General features: G+C 42.4%; 2 protein-coding genes across 7 annotated transcripts in view; one reads left to right on the top strand and one right to left on the bottom strand.

Annotated features, from left to right (window-relative positions):
• TSC22D1 (TSC22 domain family member 1) overlaps window positions 1-11,102 on the bottom strand; it is a 113,796-nt gene extending 102,694 nt beyond the window's left edge. For 3 of the 6 annotated variants that reach the window (XM_045567235.1, XM_045567236.1, XM_045567237.1), the window contains exon 1: window positions 7,678-11,102. In XM_045567235.1, coding sequence (XP_045423191.1) covers window positions 7,678-10,562 — 2,885 coding nt within the window. In that variant the 5' untranslated portion in view covers window positions 10,563-11,102. The remainder of the gene's footprint in view (window positions 1-7,677) is intronic. The other 3 variants (XM_045567238.1, XM_045567239.1, XM_045567234.1) reach the window with 3 other exon arrangements.
• LOC123649080 (translation initiation factor IF-2-like) lies at window positions 10,912-13,412 on the top strand. Its single transcript, XM_045566997.1, has 3 exons — window positions 10,912-11,476; window positions 11,526-11,666; window positions 12,366-13,412. Exons 1-3 carry the CDS (start codon window positions 10,912-10,914, stop codon window positions 12,845-12,847), a joined length of 1,188 nt encoding a protein of 395 aa, XP_045422953.1. The 3' UTR covers window positions 12,848-13,412.
• Window positions 13,413-15,532: the final 2,120 nt, after the last annotated feature.

Raw genomic sequence — 15,532 nt, forward strand, 5'->3', positions numbered from 1 at the left:
CAAAGGTTAAGGTTATGACCTGTTGAGACTGAGAAGCCTGTTAAGAATACAAGCGGAGATGTTGTGAAGGCAGATGACTTTACCAGTCTAAAGCTAAGAAGAGAAGTCTGGACTAGTTATATGCACTCAGGAGCTGATAGCTGACAGACTTTACAGCCATGGGAAGTGATGATTATTACCTAGGAAAAAAGTAGTTAAGTATAAAGAGGACTCAGAAAACCAAAAAAACTAACACTGAGAGTCTGACAGGGGAGAGAAAACTGAAAGAGAGACTTAAAAGGAGCGGCCAGAAAAGTGGGAAGAAAATGAAGAATTATCACAGAAAGCAAAAGAGTGTTTCAAGAAGGACAAACAAAACAAAGGTCAAGTAGGCCTAATGGCCCTGAAAGGTTAAGTAAGATTTCCTGGTCAAATTTACTGGTAAAGAAGAAATGAAGGAGGGGGAGGGAAAGACATCTTTTGAATATATGTGAACCTAGGGGGAAAAAAAGTCAACCTAGAATCTAAATCTAAAACTCATTATAAATAATTTCAATAGTATAAAGATGCTTTAAAATTTTTTTCCCTCTTTGAATGTGGATTTAAGACAGTAAATAAAAAAATAAACAAAAAATAAAAATAAAAACAAAAGAAAAAAGAAAGAAAAGAAAAAAGATTAAAAAATAAAATAAAATTTTTCTCCCTCATGTAGCTTTTTTTGAATGAGCCATGAAAGCATATTCTCACCATGACATACTCATATTTAACCTTAACAACAGTGACAAGGCAAAAACCAACCACCAAGATTCTAATACTGCAGCACCAACAGATCGTGCTTAGCACAGTTTCATATTTTTAAACTAACTTTCTAAACAAGAAATAAAATCTACTTGTTTAGCAATTCTGAAGCCAAAGTTACAAAGACTGAATCAAAATCAGAAAATTAAAATGGTTTTTACGAAAAGAAAATTCCCACATAAATTTCAAAAGAAAAACATATCCATATTAACTCATTTAACATTTGAACATCTACTGCATTCCAGGCACACCACTGTAATGGCTTTCCCTCTTTTTTCTCAGCAACGGCTTACGGGGAAATACTAGTGTGTTCTATAGCAATTCCATCAGTAACATTAACACACAAAGCAATGAAGCAATAAAGCCTGCTTTGTTTTTAGGTTTTCAGCCACTCTTAAATTATGTATGAACACTGGCCTTACCTCTTGTTGGCTTTATAAATAATAGGAAGGGCACTAGATTTTGAAGGAAGAATTGTTTTGAATCCTAGCTCTGCTTTCCTGCTATGTATGTAACCTTAAGACAGCTGATTTAGCCACTCTAAAAACTCAGTTTCAGTTTATTCACCAGTAAAATAGAAAAAAACTTAACTCACAAGGTTATTGAGGGTTAAATGATAATCTTAATTGAATCTAATACTAATGTTTTTAATTACCTCTATGAATTGAAATAATTGATTTATATTCTTATTTTTAATGAATATAAGCCAAACAATTCCATTCTTAAAATTATGTCTTCATTACAGAGCACATCTTAGAGCAATAACTTTATTAAAATTAGCATCCTTCTTTACATTTAATAATACAGTATTCTACCATTGAAATAGATGTGTAACATCAGTAAACACACACATCTATTTCTTCACTCCTTCCCTAAAAACCCCACTAAACAGAAAAGGAATTTGTTAAGATAACAATTCAAACCCACAAAAATTGAGAGACGATGAAAAGACAATAGCAACAAAAATTTAGAAGGTGGAAAGCAGATGGTTGAGTGACAAATGACTTAGCAAACACTAGAAAATCAAATCTTTAGCAAACAGTGGAGAAAGCCAAGAACAAACCAAATTTAAACTGCAAAATCCCCAAAAGACTCAAGAATTGGCAGTACCACATCCATATGAATTGGGATGTGGGGGGGGTACTAAAATAAGAAAGATTATTTAGAAGTCTGTTTAAGAAGCAACTAGTCCCACAGATCCCAACAGTCCCCCCACCCCAACCCAACAAAAAACAAAGTACATTGTCTGGAGAAGGTAAAACATAAGGATCGCAGAAGTAAGGAAATCAGGCACAGCAGAATGGAAGAGAATATACTGGAAAACAGGGTTGAGTGAAGAAACATTTGGGGATGCTAAAACTCCTCAAGACTTTTTACTTCCCCCTCCTTCCCTCTCCAGAATGCTTGGCCTTCAATTCTGGGCAAGAAATCAGAAGAGCCTTCTAATAGGGATCTAACCAGCTAGGAGGAAATACAAGAAGATACTGACATCAGAAGTCTCCCAACCAAATAGCCCAGCCAGGTTACCATACAGTGAAGCTAACAATTGGCAAGCCTCACCAAGACTTTCTACTCAACATTTTAATTCCCTACTCTTACACATGATTACCAAACATCAGAGGAAAGGCTATACCATGGCAGATAAAGAACAAAGCAAACAAAAAGAAAATGAAACCTGGAGGAAACAGACCACACAGAAAGAAACCTAAAAAAAAAAAAAAAAAAATCTAACATTGACATATTCAGACAACTGAAAGAAAGTACTATCATTTGTTAAATTAAAACAGTATACTGTTAAAAAGAAACAAAGAAAAAAAAGCTTTTGGAAAGTAAATACATGATAAGAGAAATGAAAACTCAATAGAAATAAAGCAAAAAGAAAACCAGATGGAAAATAATTAAGAAAATATGAGAAAATTAAAAGAGTAATCAAGAAGGTCCATTATCCAAGTAAGAGGAGTTTGAGAAATAGAAAAAGGAAATAATTAACGACCTCATTCAAGATAAAGTCCCAGAAATAAAAGAAGTTTCCAGATTGAAAGGGTACACCAGGTACTCAGCACCGCAAATATAAACAGATCATACAAAGACACCTTGGTAATGTTTCAGAATGCTGCAAACAGATAAAAAAAACCTTGTAAAGTTTTTAGAGATTCTTTAAATGAAGAGAAAGAAAGGAAGGACAGGGAAAGGGAAGGGAAGGAAAAACAAAATACATACAGGTCATATACAATATCTGAGAAATCAGAATGGCTTCAGATTTCTCAAAAGCAATATGGATGCTAGACAACAATGGTACAAAATAATATAATTTCCACACCTGGTATTCTTTACCTAACCAAAGAATCAAACAACTGTCAGCATAAATTATAGCCATTGAAAAACACCAAGTAAACCACAAATGAAGACAACACTGGTCCTCTGGAAAATGGAGATCCAACACAGGTGAAAGTGAACCACCCTGAAATCATAGGGTAATAGTTGTGTACCAAGCCTAGAAGGCAATCAGTCCAGAATGCTGGTCAGAAGGATATGAGACTTGTTCTAAGATAAAATTGATAACAATATCTGATGTCAGAACACCTTGAGAGACAAGCAGAATTAGTGATAAATATAGAGAAAACTAAGCAAAGAGTTAAAAGAAAATGAACTCCAACCAGCACACCCTATGGTAAAGCTAACAATCAACAAGCCACACAGAAAATTTGTAATCATCAGCTCTTTAGTCCGTCCCCTTACACTTACATGCAAGCAGACAACCAAGAATTACCAGACATCTAAGAAGAGGATCTATCAAGAAAAGTAAAGCCCAAAATAAAACAAAAATGGGGGGGTTGGGGGAGGCAACTTGGAGAAAACAGACTATGCTGATAGATGAAAACTTGGGAGGGGAGGAGAACTCACTAACATTTCTATAATGCTAGATAGCTGGGGATGAGGTAGAACAGGATAGGAAAAGTGATCACATTTTACAAGAATAATAATCAATAGTGATATAATCATAACTATTGGGAGGAAGGGGGATCAGTTAGGTAGGTGGTGACAACAGAGTTAAGTCTTCATTTTTTATCCAGAAAGCTAATAAAGACAAAATAAATGCAAAGAGTATTTAACAACACTTAACATAGGGCATGTGAGTTAGACAAAGCTCTGAAGGCTTTCCAAATTCATTTAGTTCTTGTAACAACCTTATGAGGTACCCACTACCATCACCATTTTTTAAATGAGGAAACTGAGGCACAGTAGTAGCCCACAGTTGCATAAAACTAGTAAATGACAAGGAAAAATCAAACCCACCCAATCTAATTCCAGAGTCCATGCTCCTAACCATCAAGCTATGTGGCATATCTAGTAGCAACAAAAGTATGTTAGAGACCAGGAGGTAAATATGTCAATAATTATCTAAAAGAGATAAAAGTGATTGTTACTAGGAAAGGAAAACTGGAAAGGTGGCAAGAAGCTTTTAGTTTTTGGATAACCATGTAAACTATCAGACTCTTTAAAAGGTGCATGTACACGTTAAATAAAAAATAAAAACTTAAAAAATTATAATTTGGTACTTTTACAGTTAACAAAGTATTTTAACTGATGCTATCATCCTCAGAAGTAGGCAAAATGAGTATTACTCCTATTTTATAGATAAGAAAATACTCATTCCTCTTAAATATTTGAAGACCTACTAGAGAAAAGGCACCGTATTTACAAGATAGACGTCAATTCACCTCAAAGAATGATGAAGAGAGGTATAAAAAAGTCTTATTAATTTATTTTCAATTTGTTACAAAAATCCTATGATCCTCTCTCACAGTTGTGCTTAAAATGAGAGACGATATAAACTTTAAATCATGATAGAAAAAGTAGAGAAAGGTCTGCTCAGTAATTGGAAAAATATTAAGTCCCTGCCCTTGAGGAACTCCTAGTCTTGTGGGAAAGATTGGTAAACATAATTATAATTAAATGTGTACAGTGCTTAAATAGAGGAGCATTAAAAAGTGGTAAGGAAACAGCATTCCCTAGGTGAGGAGAATTCTTCATAGAGAATACCTGAGCTGAGTTTTTGAAGGATGAATAGAAGTTTGACCCATTTCACACAGTAGGCTGTACTAACAATTACAAAACATAATTTTTTCACGATATTTCTGTATGAAATATGTGTATCTTTCCATTCTTGTACAGGTACCTTCATGTAAACGGCAAAGACATTAAGATCTTCTTAGTAAGAACGATTTTTTTTAAAAAACAAGATACATAATCTTAATGCCTTGATCCAAGTTTCTAATCTTTATAGTCTCTCCCAGTGGCCAACTGAAAGCATCTTTGACATCTAAACATTTTAAAATTTACAGTATTAGAATATTATTTCAAAAGACAACTAAAAAATAACCACTCTAATTTGTCCTACTACCAAAAAGTTATACTGTTAAAGTATTTCCTGAGTCATAATATTGAAATTATAATGCACCCCCTTCTCCCATGAGAGACTAATGGTAACCAAGCCCAGAAGATGCAAGTGACACAAAAGCTAGCATGGGAAGATAAGAAGTTTTTTTTTGTTTTCTTTTTAAATCATATCACTTTTCTTTTGCAGTTATTCTCAAATTCTCTTCCAAGGAAAATTTGAATGGAACAACTTTTTCTAAACTATGGTCATAAAAGAAATAATCTGCAGTAAAATACAATAAAGAAGATAATCTATACAGATATACATTCATCCTTTCTGACTTTACAAGGTATTTTAGGGATGAAACATTTTGATTTTACAGAATTTGAAAGATTCCTCTAAAACAAAAATTTTCTAGTTTTGGTGACTTAACTTTGATGTTAACTAACGAAGACTCAATATGTAGTAAATTCAAAACAGGTACACTCTGAAGACAATTTAAGTCACTTTAGACCAATATTTCATATTCCTCAGTATCTCTTCTTGTTCCTTTCTAGAATTCCACACATTTCCACATAATCTGACCCTTATTAATCCTTATCTTAATTATTATCTGGAAAACTTAATTTTGTATTAATACCTTAAACTGGGACTCTATTCCTCCAATTAAAAACCTAGTTGAAAGAAGCATCATCTGACTTTAATTGTCTGGAACATTAAGTTGTAAAACCCCTATCACACTCTACCAATTGGAGAAGTGAAAAAAAGGAAAAAGTCAAGCCAGGAGACCACAAATGGTAATTAACAAAATCCTGGCAGGTTTGAATTCAAAATGTGTGGTTTACATTTGTATATTTCACCTCTGTCTTTTATTTCTCAAAATTTAGTATCCACTATATCGGTTTTTATACAGGCTTCACTCAAATCACACCCTTTTGATTTAGAAAACATTTATATTTGCAGTACATAATTCTTAAAAATTACAGGTATTAGCATAATGATAAAATTAAAGGTTTAACAATATTAATAATGGGACAATTAAGGAAACTACCTCCTAGAAGAAGTCTATCTTTTAAAGTACAGTTCTGTACACATGATACAGAATACATCTGGTTAGGTAACAAGACTTTAATTATATTACTACTAGAAAAATAACAAAAATCTTGAAAGACAAGATTTTAACTTATTTCAATTAACCATGTCTTTACCTTTTATCTTTAAAACAACTAAAAAAAATCATGAAAACCTCACAGAAACATTTGGCCTTTGTTTTCTTTTCTTGAAATTACAATTCTTTTCCAATATGTTCAATTTTTCCAAAGCAAAACCCACAAATATACATATAGAATATAAATGCTTCAATTGGTGTGATGAAAGTTCAATCGGAAAAATCTCCAACTAATACTGAAATAATTAAATCTCTTGCATGCTTACTCAAAATTCCAAGGTAAAAATGAATAGTCTTTTCATAACTCTTATAACATTTTGATCAAGGTTAGCCACAGACTGGCAAATCTGTGAAAAGAGCACTCCTTCAAAAATCAACTGGGTTTCAAAGCGATGTAGAAACATGAAAGATTTCACAACTTTTCTAGCCTGTCAGCTTCAAAGACACAATTTGATTTAATAAGCATGATTAGTGCATTATTTCCAATCTAACTGAGAAAACACTGGTTTAATAATGTATTCTAGGCTTTATGTATTTTTTGATAAGGTAAGAAGGGAACAGGTGGGGTAGATGAGGAGAACGAGGTCTTATTTTGTTGTCTCTATAAACTCAACCATCCAAGACTTACTTTCTTTATTCTTTAAAATGGCTACCACCTTTATCTACAATGCAAAAGAAAAAACGTACAGCATACTACTATCGAAGATAAATGTGCTTATTTTGACAGTGTATGCTGTCCGTCCCCACAAAAAACTTAAGATTCTCATTCCTTTACTGTTCGGATAAAATGACCATTACATAAGTACACAAAAGTTGGTCAATTACAGTAAGAAGGCAATCTATATGACCCAGATTAGGTCATCTTCCCTACAGTGTCTGACTAGGAAAAGCAAGTAACAGTATCTTTCAAAGACAAAGATCAAACACAGTAGAAATGAAAAAGGACTGTCTAGTAAAGAACAAACATGGGAACCACAACTTCCCAAGAGATAAGGATTAACCATTAAGAATAGATTAACCATTATAAGTTATCAGAAATTAAGCTTCTTTTCATAATTAATCTTTCTAAAAAGCATTTTATAGATAATAAAAACCACTTGGTGCCACCAAGCCTATTTTTAATGTGAACATATGCTCAATTAACTATTCTGAAAATGTTTACATGTTATATTGTCTCCTGACTCTGAAATCATTCTGTAAGACTTCTGCTCTAGAAAACTTAACATGAAAATGCTTCACATACAAAAATGAGAACTCTAACACTTTAGACTAATTTTGTGCATACATATAGCTAATGAATAGATTAACTTCGAATCTGTTGAATGTCCGCAGAAATATAGCATCATCTTACCTCTCATCCTCGCCATCCACCAGGGGTGTCGTCAGCGGTAGCACCTTCAACGGGAAAAGAGAAGCAGAGGCTGCTAGGCTGCTGCTACTCCCATCTGAAACTGCTGACATTCCCCCACTGTCACCACTGATAGTCTGAGGTAAGCAAACTAAGGAGGGCTCCACTGGGCGCCTGGCATCTTCAATTTGGCTTCCAATTGCCTGAGCTAATGATTGTGCAGAGAAGTGAGCAGAACTTAGTGGTATCTGTTGTGCCAAAGGCAAATTTATATTACTTGCTAACAAGGGAGGCTGACTAACACTTTGAACCAAATTACCATTTTGGGTAGCAGGGGTTTGTGCTATATTCTGTGGTGGAACCAAGTTTGTTGAGGCAGAAGGCATTCCAGGACCAGTTGAACTAACCTGACTTGTAACAGAAATACTACTAGCAGAGGGCAAAGGACTAACTGCTGGCAACTGCTGTGAAACAACTCCTTGAGGTACTGGCTCTACTCCTTGTGGCTGGGGAGGCACAGTTAACAAGGTACTTTGGGGTGCAATAACCAATTGTTGAGGAAGGCTTGAAGCGCTAGTTTGAACTCCCTGATGAATAATCCCAGTTTGAGCAGGTGGAACTACTTGTGAAGATGGAGGAGCACCTTGCTGAATAACTGAAGGTGGAACTTGGGTAGAGGGCTGCTGCACTGCAGTAGGTATGTTTGCTTGCTGACCAATATTTGCAATTTGACTGCCAGTAGGTACAGCAGACACTGCTGTCTGAGCCTGGCCAACAGGCTGGCCAGATGCCCCTGCAGGTTGTGCTGGGACTGCTGTGGGCTGCACTGGCAGCTGGATACCCTGTGGCTGAGCCACAGGAATCACTGTTGCTCCTGCTCCCACTCCTGCAGAACTGGGCTGTCCAGAGGACATTACTGTTTGAAGAATTGGCTGCTGTTGTACATACTCTGAAGGAGGATTTTGAGTCACGGATTTACCATGGCCTGGGGCCATCTGTGTAGAAACCATTGGTTGCGGCTGTCCATACTGTAACTGTTGGGATGGTGCCCCTGGAAGGGGAGTTTGCACTGGAGGAGCCGTCTGAGAATATGGCAGTTGGGGTTGAGCCAAACTGGAGATGGAAGGCTGCTGACCTAAAGCTGAAGTGACACCAACCACATTTACAGGCGATGGCTGGATAGCAGTTGCAGCACTGATAGTGGCTTGCAGAGGTACTGGTTGAAGACCTTGCTTTTGCTGATAGCTCAGTTCTTGAGACTGTAATTGTACTTGTGAGATCTGTGACTGAGAAATACTCTGTGGTATACTAACTGCTGGAACACTCTGTGGACCAGTGCTACCGAAATCCATCTGCTGGAGGGTCACACCTTGAAGAGCTGGTTGCTGCTGCTGCTGCTGCACCACCACAGCAGGGGCTCCCATCTCTCCACTTCCCACACTCTCTGTGTAGTGACTCAGTGTGCTGACACTACTGCTCACTGAACTCCCACTAGTGCTCTCCCTCTCAGAAGTCACTTCTATTGGGTTTTGTTTTACAGTCTCTACCACTTTATTTATCACCACACCTTCTGTAGCAGGTACAGCATTTTCTTTTTCATAGAACTCGGTGCAAGTCCATCTACCTTTTTTAAAGGGCTCAGAACTAGAATCTAACTTCACGACTCTGAACCTCGATGTATTAACTGTTGGCTGTTGCTGCTGACTCGAAACAGATCCCACAGTCATCCCTGTAGCTGCATTAGGGACATTGTTAACAAAAGTGGAGGAAGAAGTAGTACCATTGCCCATGCCACTCAAGATATTCACATTACCACCACTGGTAACTCCAGGCCCAACACTCACACTAGCAGCACTAGGAATATTGCTTGTACTTATATTAGCATTGCCAAGTACACTGCTTGTCACGTTAGGATTAAAACTACCCACAGCAGCAATGTTAACATTATTCACTGTATTAGTGCCAGTAACAGAACTTATACTTATACCGCCTATAGTACTTGGAGGACGGATATTAGTCATTACAGATGCAGGTGAGCCACTGGATGATACAGCAGAAGTTGGTGCAACTGGTAAAACACTGTCAGAGCTTCCAGCTGTAGAGAGTTTTCTGGATACTGGGCTTGAGGGTGGCCCTCCAGGAATGGATGCACTGGCCACAGCAGCATGAGATGGATGGTGGTGCCCATGTTGAAGGTGGTGCCCATGATGAATGTGATGGTGGTGATGGAGATGGTGTGGATGAGCATTCCCATTAATCACAACGTTCTGTTGTGGAAGGTGAGGCAAATGAGGCTGAGGAAGATGAGGCTGGTTGGGAGAGACTGCCCCAGGTGTCTCGGCTTCCTGGAAGTTATTCAGAGTCTCTTCTGAGGAGCTACGTTCAGGCTCCCCTAAGTCAGTGGCCCTGGAAAGTGACACATCAAGGATCTCAGAAGAAGAGAGATCTTCCGTATGAGATTCATCCAGATCATCATAACTCTCCGTGTCCTCTGCTATACTGTTGTTAGAGCTGATACTGGCAGAGATCTGAGCTGGAGTAACGCTAGTTATTTGGAAGCCACTTTTCTTTTTCATTTGAGTCCCGCCTGGTGCAAGAGGCTGTGCCTGCAGCTGAGCCTGCGAAAGGAGGTTCAGGCTTTGTGGAGGCGGAGGCTGTGGTCCCGACGTAGAAGATGCTGCAGGAGGCGGTGGCTGGAGCAGCGACGGAGGCGGAAAATCCTCGGAAGATGTGGCATTACTACCAACGCCGGTACCTGCTGCACTGAGAGCAGAGGCGCTGCCACTACCGCTGCCCCTTCGAGGGAGCATTGCCGGGTGCGCCATCTTCCTAGCACTAATGTCTGCGGCGGCGGCCGCGCCGGCGGCGGACTCAGGCGGCTGGTGCATTGTGTTAGGTACCGGGGGGCGGAGGAGGCGAGTGCAATTTCCTTCTGCACCGTAATCTTTGTATTCGAGACGCCGGGGAGGAAAACCGGACCTGACGCTCCGCCCGGCGCGATTCCTCCTTCTCCTCCTCCTCAGCCGAAGGCGCCGGCCGTTCCTGCCTTCGAGGGCGAGCTTCGGGAAGGGAGGGTGAACGAGGGTGAACAGAGCGGCCGGGGACCCAAAGGGGGGACCCCTTCAGTCCTTCGCCATTCACTTTCCCCTCTAGTCTCACACCCCCCTTTATATTCCGCTTCACGTGGGGTGCGGGGCAGGAGGGAGGGGGAAGGGGAGGGGGAAGGAAAAGCGAGAAATGCCCCCCTTCTCCGGCCAACTCCGAAGCCACCTCAGCCCCCTCCTCCCGCCGCGGCGGCGGCAGCCACTGCAAAGCCCTCCCGGTCGCTCTGCACGAAGACAGCGCGGAGCGAGTGTTGCCTTCCCTTCGCCACCCCCGGGGCCACCACCGCCAGCGAGCCCCGAGCTCAGTGTCGCTCAAACCTCCCCTCCCGGCCCCGCTCGGCCCTCCCCCCACGCCCCGCAGACCCTTTCAAACCCCCTGGGCTCGCGGCGGCTGCTCCGTGGGGAAACGCTGGCCGCGGCTGGGGCCGGAGCGGCGCGGCTGCGAGCGGGGCGGCGGCGGGGCGCCCGGTACGGTGAGCCCAGCAACGAGGCGCGGGCGGGCGCGCAGAGACGCCGGGTCCTCGCGGAGCACGGCCGGGGCGCGGCGGCGGCGGTGGCAGCGGGAGCCCAGGGACCGCTCCATCACTGGCAGCCATGGAACCCGAGCATTTTCCTCCCTCAGGGCAGGCGCCTCGGCTCGACACACGTCCTCGGGGAGGAAGGGGCCGGCGCCCGAGCCTCCCCGGAGGGCGGGGGACGTGCGCTAGAGCAGAGGGTGCGACCCTCTCTCGTCCTCTTCCTCCGCAGCCGGCTCGACCTCACCCCGCTGCTCCCGCGGCCGGGCGGGAGGGGGCCGCAGGCGACGGCGGCGGCTCCTTTCTTGGCGGCGTTGGTGGCCAGACGGGCTGGTGCAGCGACTGCAGCCGACGCCGTTCAAAGGAACGAGAGGTGGGGTTGGTCGGTGTTGGCAAACGGGGCGGGGGAGTGGGTGGGTGCCGAGGGAGGGTGTCGGGCGGGGAGGGGGCTGTGGTGGTTGTTACTAGTGCTCTTCTCCGGTTCCCCCGGCTCCACCGTATCCCCCGGTCTCTCGCGGCATCAGGAGAGGAGGGACCAGCGCCCGGGAGCAGGAGGAGGAGGGGCGACCGCCGGCGAGAGGAGGCGGCGGCGGCGGCGGCGGCGGCCGGGGGAGGGGGCAGGCGGAGAAGGAGGGAAGATGGCGTCTGCGCATGCGTCCCGGCGCCGCAGACATAAAGCCGGGTCTGGCGGGGAAGGAGGCGGCGGGTCTTCGGGCCTTGCCGAGCGCCGGGCTTTTGACGGAAATTGCCGAAGGCCAGCGGAGGCGCCGACGCAAGGGGTGGTGGGGGTGGGGAACTTCGGCCGAAGGAGCGAATCCGGGTTGGACTGTGTGATTCTGCCTGATGGGGGTGGGGCCGGGTGCGGGGCCGGGGCCGCGCGCGTGCGCGCGTGCGCGGGTTAGGCGTGTCCGCTCTTCTCTCGCACGCGGCCGGCGCGCGCGGGCACGCGGGCAGGGGAGGGGGCGCAACGAGCAAGGGCCCGCGGAGGCTGCTGGCGCTCCGGGTCTCGGGTGTGCGCGTCCTGGGTGGTGTTCCCCGCCTGCGGAATGGGTAATGAGGCTTTTCTCCGCAGCAACAGCATCACGAGTTTCAATTCCCAGGAGCCCGCTGCCGCCACGACATGAGTCAGGCTTTCTTCCTCAGCGCGTGATGGAGCCCTCCTCCCCCTGCCGCACCTGGGCTCGCCCCCGGCCCGCGCCGCCCTCGCCCCCTCGGGGGATGCCCCAGCGCCGAGAGCTGCGGGTTCCGCCGAAGGCCGGTGCTCTTGGTGATAGGTGGTGCCTTTTGTGCAGCGCAGTTGTGGCTGCCATGTGGTCCTCGCCCTTCGACGGGCAGGCCGAGGCAGCCGGGCAGATGCTGCAGCTGTTTGCAGTTAACTGCCTAAACTCCTCCCAGAGAGGCTCTTCGCTAAAGAGGGATCGTTGCAATCTATCCTTTCCAGGAGGGAAGCAGGCCAGCTCAGTAAACCAACTGACCCCAACAGGTGGAGTTCATTCACCAGCAGCGATGCCCTTTTCGTTTAATTGTCCAGGCTGTAGCCCCCATAAGATTTGACTTAAGGCAAGGTGGCCTAGTCATCATAGCAACACAAGTGAAATGATAAATGAAGAATGCCTTTTAGAGCTAGAATAGAAAAAGAGCCATCTGAAATACTAATTAAAAAAAAAAAACACTGCACTTCGTGGGTCTGAGCGTAGATCTACAGAAACAATATTAGGTATGTTTGGAGGCAACTAACTGGAAGTTGCTTTCTTGGCATTACATATCAAAACCTAGGTCTAAGCATTTTTTTAGTACTAATCAAGAATATACTTCTTACCTAGGAATTAAAAAACAACAAAATAAGCTGGAAAACTGTAGAGAGAATTTTTTTTTTAATTTTGGTTGTTGGGGAACTCAACGCTAATGGTTAGACCTCCAATTCAGGAAATCGCAGACTTGCAGATCTATATTACTATTTCAGGATATTGTTAAAACAAAAAATGATGGTAAGTCATTTGCACAGTTTTGATGGACCTCTAGTTGTCAGTTGAACATGTTACCTTTAGTTTTCTCTGAACTTTTCCCCTCATTCTATTCCTCAAAAGTTAAGATTGTCACCATTTGCTTAGATTATTCACTAGAAGTGCACCCTTTTTTTTTTTTGGTTCAGAGTCTCACTTTGTTGCCCGGGCTAGAGTGAGTGCCATGGCGCCAGCCTAGCTCACAGCAACCTCAAACTCCTGGGCTTAAACGATCCTACTGCCTCAGCCTCCCGAGTAGCTGGGACTACAGGCATGTGCCACCATGCCCGTCTAATTTTTTCTATATATGTTTTTAGTTGTCCAGATAATTTCTTTCTATTTTTAGTAGAGACGGGGTCTCGCTCAGGCTGGTCTCGAACTCCTGACCTCGAGCGATCCACCCCCCCTCGGCCTCCCAGAGGGCTAAAATTACAGGCGTGAGCGACCGCGCCCGGCCTAGAAGTGCACCCTTAACACTGTCTATCCTCTATAAAAACTGTGATATATTGTTATTTTATCTGCAGTCTTTCCCACTAAATCAAAAAGTTAGGACTATATATATTTTTTACTTTAAGTTACTAATGTGTAGTTCTGTGCTGGTTATAAAGTAGGCTCTCACAAATATTAGAAGTGATATGCTAATAAGAATCAACTATGTTAGAAAAGATCATACTTTCCCTCTTTTTTATGATATTAATTTGTTAATACATGAATGGTAGTGTTTTTATGTAACTATAGCCATTTGAGTATTTTACAAAAATAATTATTTCTTTTTTAATCCTCAACAGCTTTTGTTGCAAGTGATATGCCTGGTTAATGGCTGCCATCCATTGTTGAACTGCAAATCTGACATTCTTTTTCAACAGTTTTTGCATAGACAATAGAAACTATCCTAACTGATTAAAACTGCAATGGAATGTACATGGGCAGAATGTTGTTTCTTTGGACTACAGTGTAAAAGAAAATGTTCCTATCTCTCAAAATGTTGCCTTAGGTCAAAGTTTTAAATTACCCCAAGCAGCAGCTCTACACCCCTTGGGCCACCTAAATACCCACTGTGATTGTGCTGATAAGGTTTGACGCTGAAGAAACACATAAAATATATTAAAGTCTTACCCAAAATTGACAGAATGAAAGCATTGTTGAGGTAACCCTATAGAACTAGATACTTGTTCTAATAACCAGTAGCAAAGGGCATTGTTTTTGGCTGTTTTGATGGGGAAGAGGATTGGTGGGTGGTATTCCTTTTAAAAGGTTTTCATAAAAACTTTTCTGAATCTTAAATTCAGCTGAATTTGTTTTTTTTTTTTTTTTTTTTTTTTTTTTTTTTTTTTTGAGACAGAGTGTCACTTTGTTGCCCGGGCTAGAGTGAGTGCCGTGGCATCAGCCTAGCTCACAGCAACCTCAAACTCCTGGGCTTAAGCGATCCTACTGCCTCAGCCTCCCTAGTAGCTGGGACTACAGGCATGAGCCACCATGCCCGGCTAATTTTTTTGTATATATATTTTTTAGTTGGCCAGATAATTTCTTTCTATTTTTAGTAGAGACGGGGTCTCACTCTTGCTCAGGCTGGTCTCGAACTCCTGACCTCGAGCGATCCACCCGCCTCGGCCTCCCAGAGCTAGGATTACAGGCGTGAGCCACCGCGCCCGGCCAAATTCAGCTGAATTTGTTTAAAAAATGGCAGGGAGGGACTTCCAGGTTAACATAAGACATAAGAAAATAGTCTATTTCAAATATATTTAATTTCTGTCTGCCATATTACTTTCAAACACCTGCTTCTGTTGCTTCAAGTACCATTGAGATATAAAAAGTAACTCTGCCATTAGGGTAATCTGAGTTTCAAAAATCTCCCCCACCCCCGCCAAAGTTTTTATGACCATCAGTACATGAATACAAATACATTAAAACAAGGAGAAGCACCGGAACAGTCAGGTTTTGCCATGCTATCACCTTTTAATAAAGTCTGGATTTTTTTTTACATAAATACTAAATGCTTACTACTATGGGTAATAAAGTCATTAAATCCTTTGAACCAAGTACTTAGAGCTATCTTTTGCCTTTTGAAAGACTGAATTTCACCTGTTTTCATTCTGAAGGTGTACCTCTGAATTACTTTCTATTAACTAAAAGATTAGTTTGTACTGTAGTGCTCACTTAAATCTAGTTGCAACATTGCATACCAGCCTATATATTTAGCCATGTTTAGTGTTTATTGTACCATAAAAGTAGAAAA

The sequence above is a fragment of the Lemur catta genome, chromosome 13 (assembly GCF_020740605.2).
Source record: "Lemur catta isolate mLemCat1 chromosome 13, mLemCat1.pri, whole genome shotgun sequence".
In the NCBI taxonomy this organism is placed as follows: domain Eukaryota; kingdom Metazoa; phylum Chordata; class Mammalia; order Primates; family Lemuridae; genus Lemur; species Lemur catta.

Bases quoted from the DNA above. Each gene is read 5' to 3' on its own strand.
- LOC123649080 (XM_045566997.1), top strand. From the start codon at position 10,912: ATGCCCCCCTTCTCCGGCCAACTCCGAAGCCACCTCAGCCCCCTCCTC. The intron at 11,477-11,525 runs GTGCGCTAGAGC...CTTCCTCCGCAG, and splicing joins CTCCCCGGAGGGCGGGGGAC to CCGGCTCGACCTCACCCCGC. The intron at 11,667-12,365 runs GTGGGGTTGGTC...TTTTCTCCGCAG, and splicing joins GCCGTTCAAAGGAACGAGAG to CAACAGCATCACGAGTTTCA.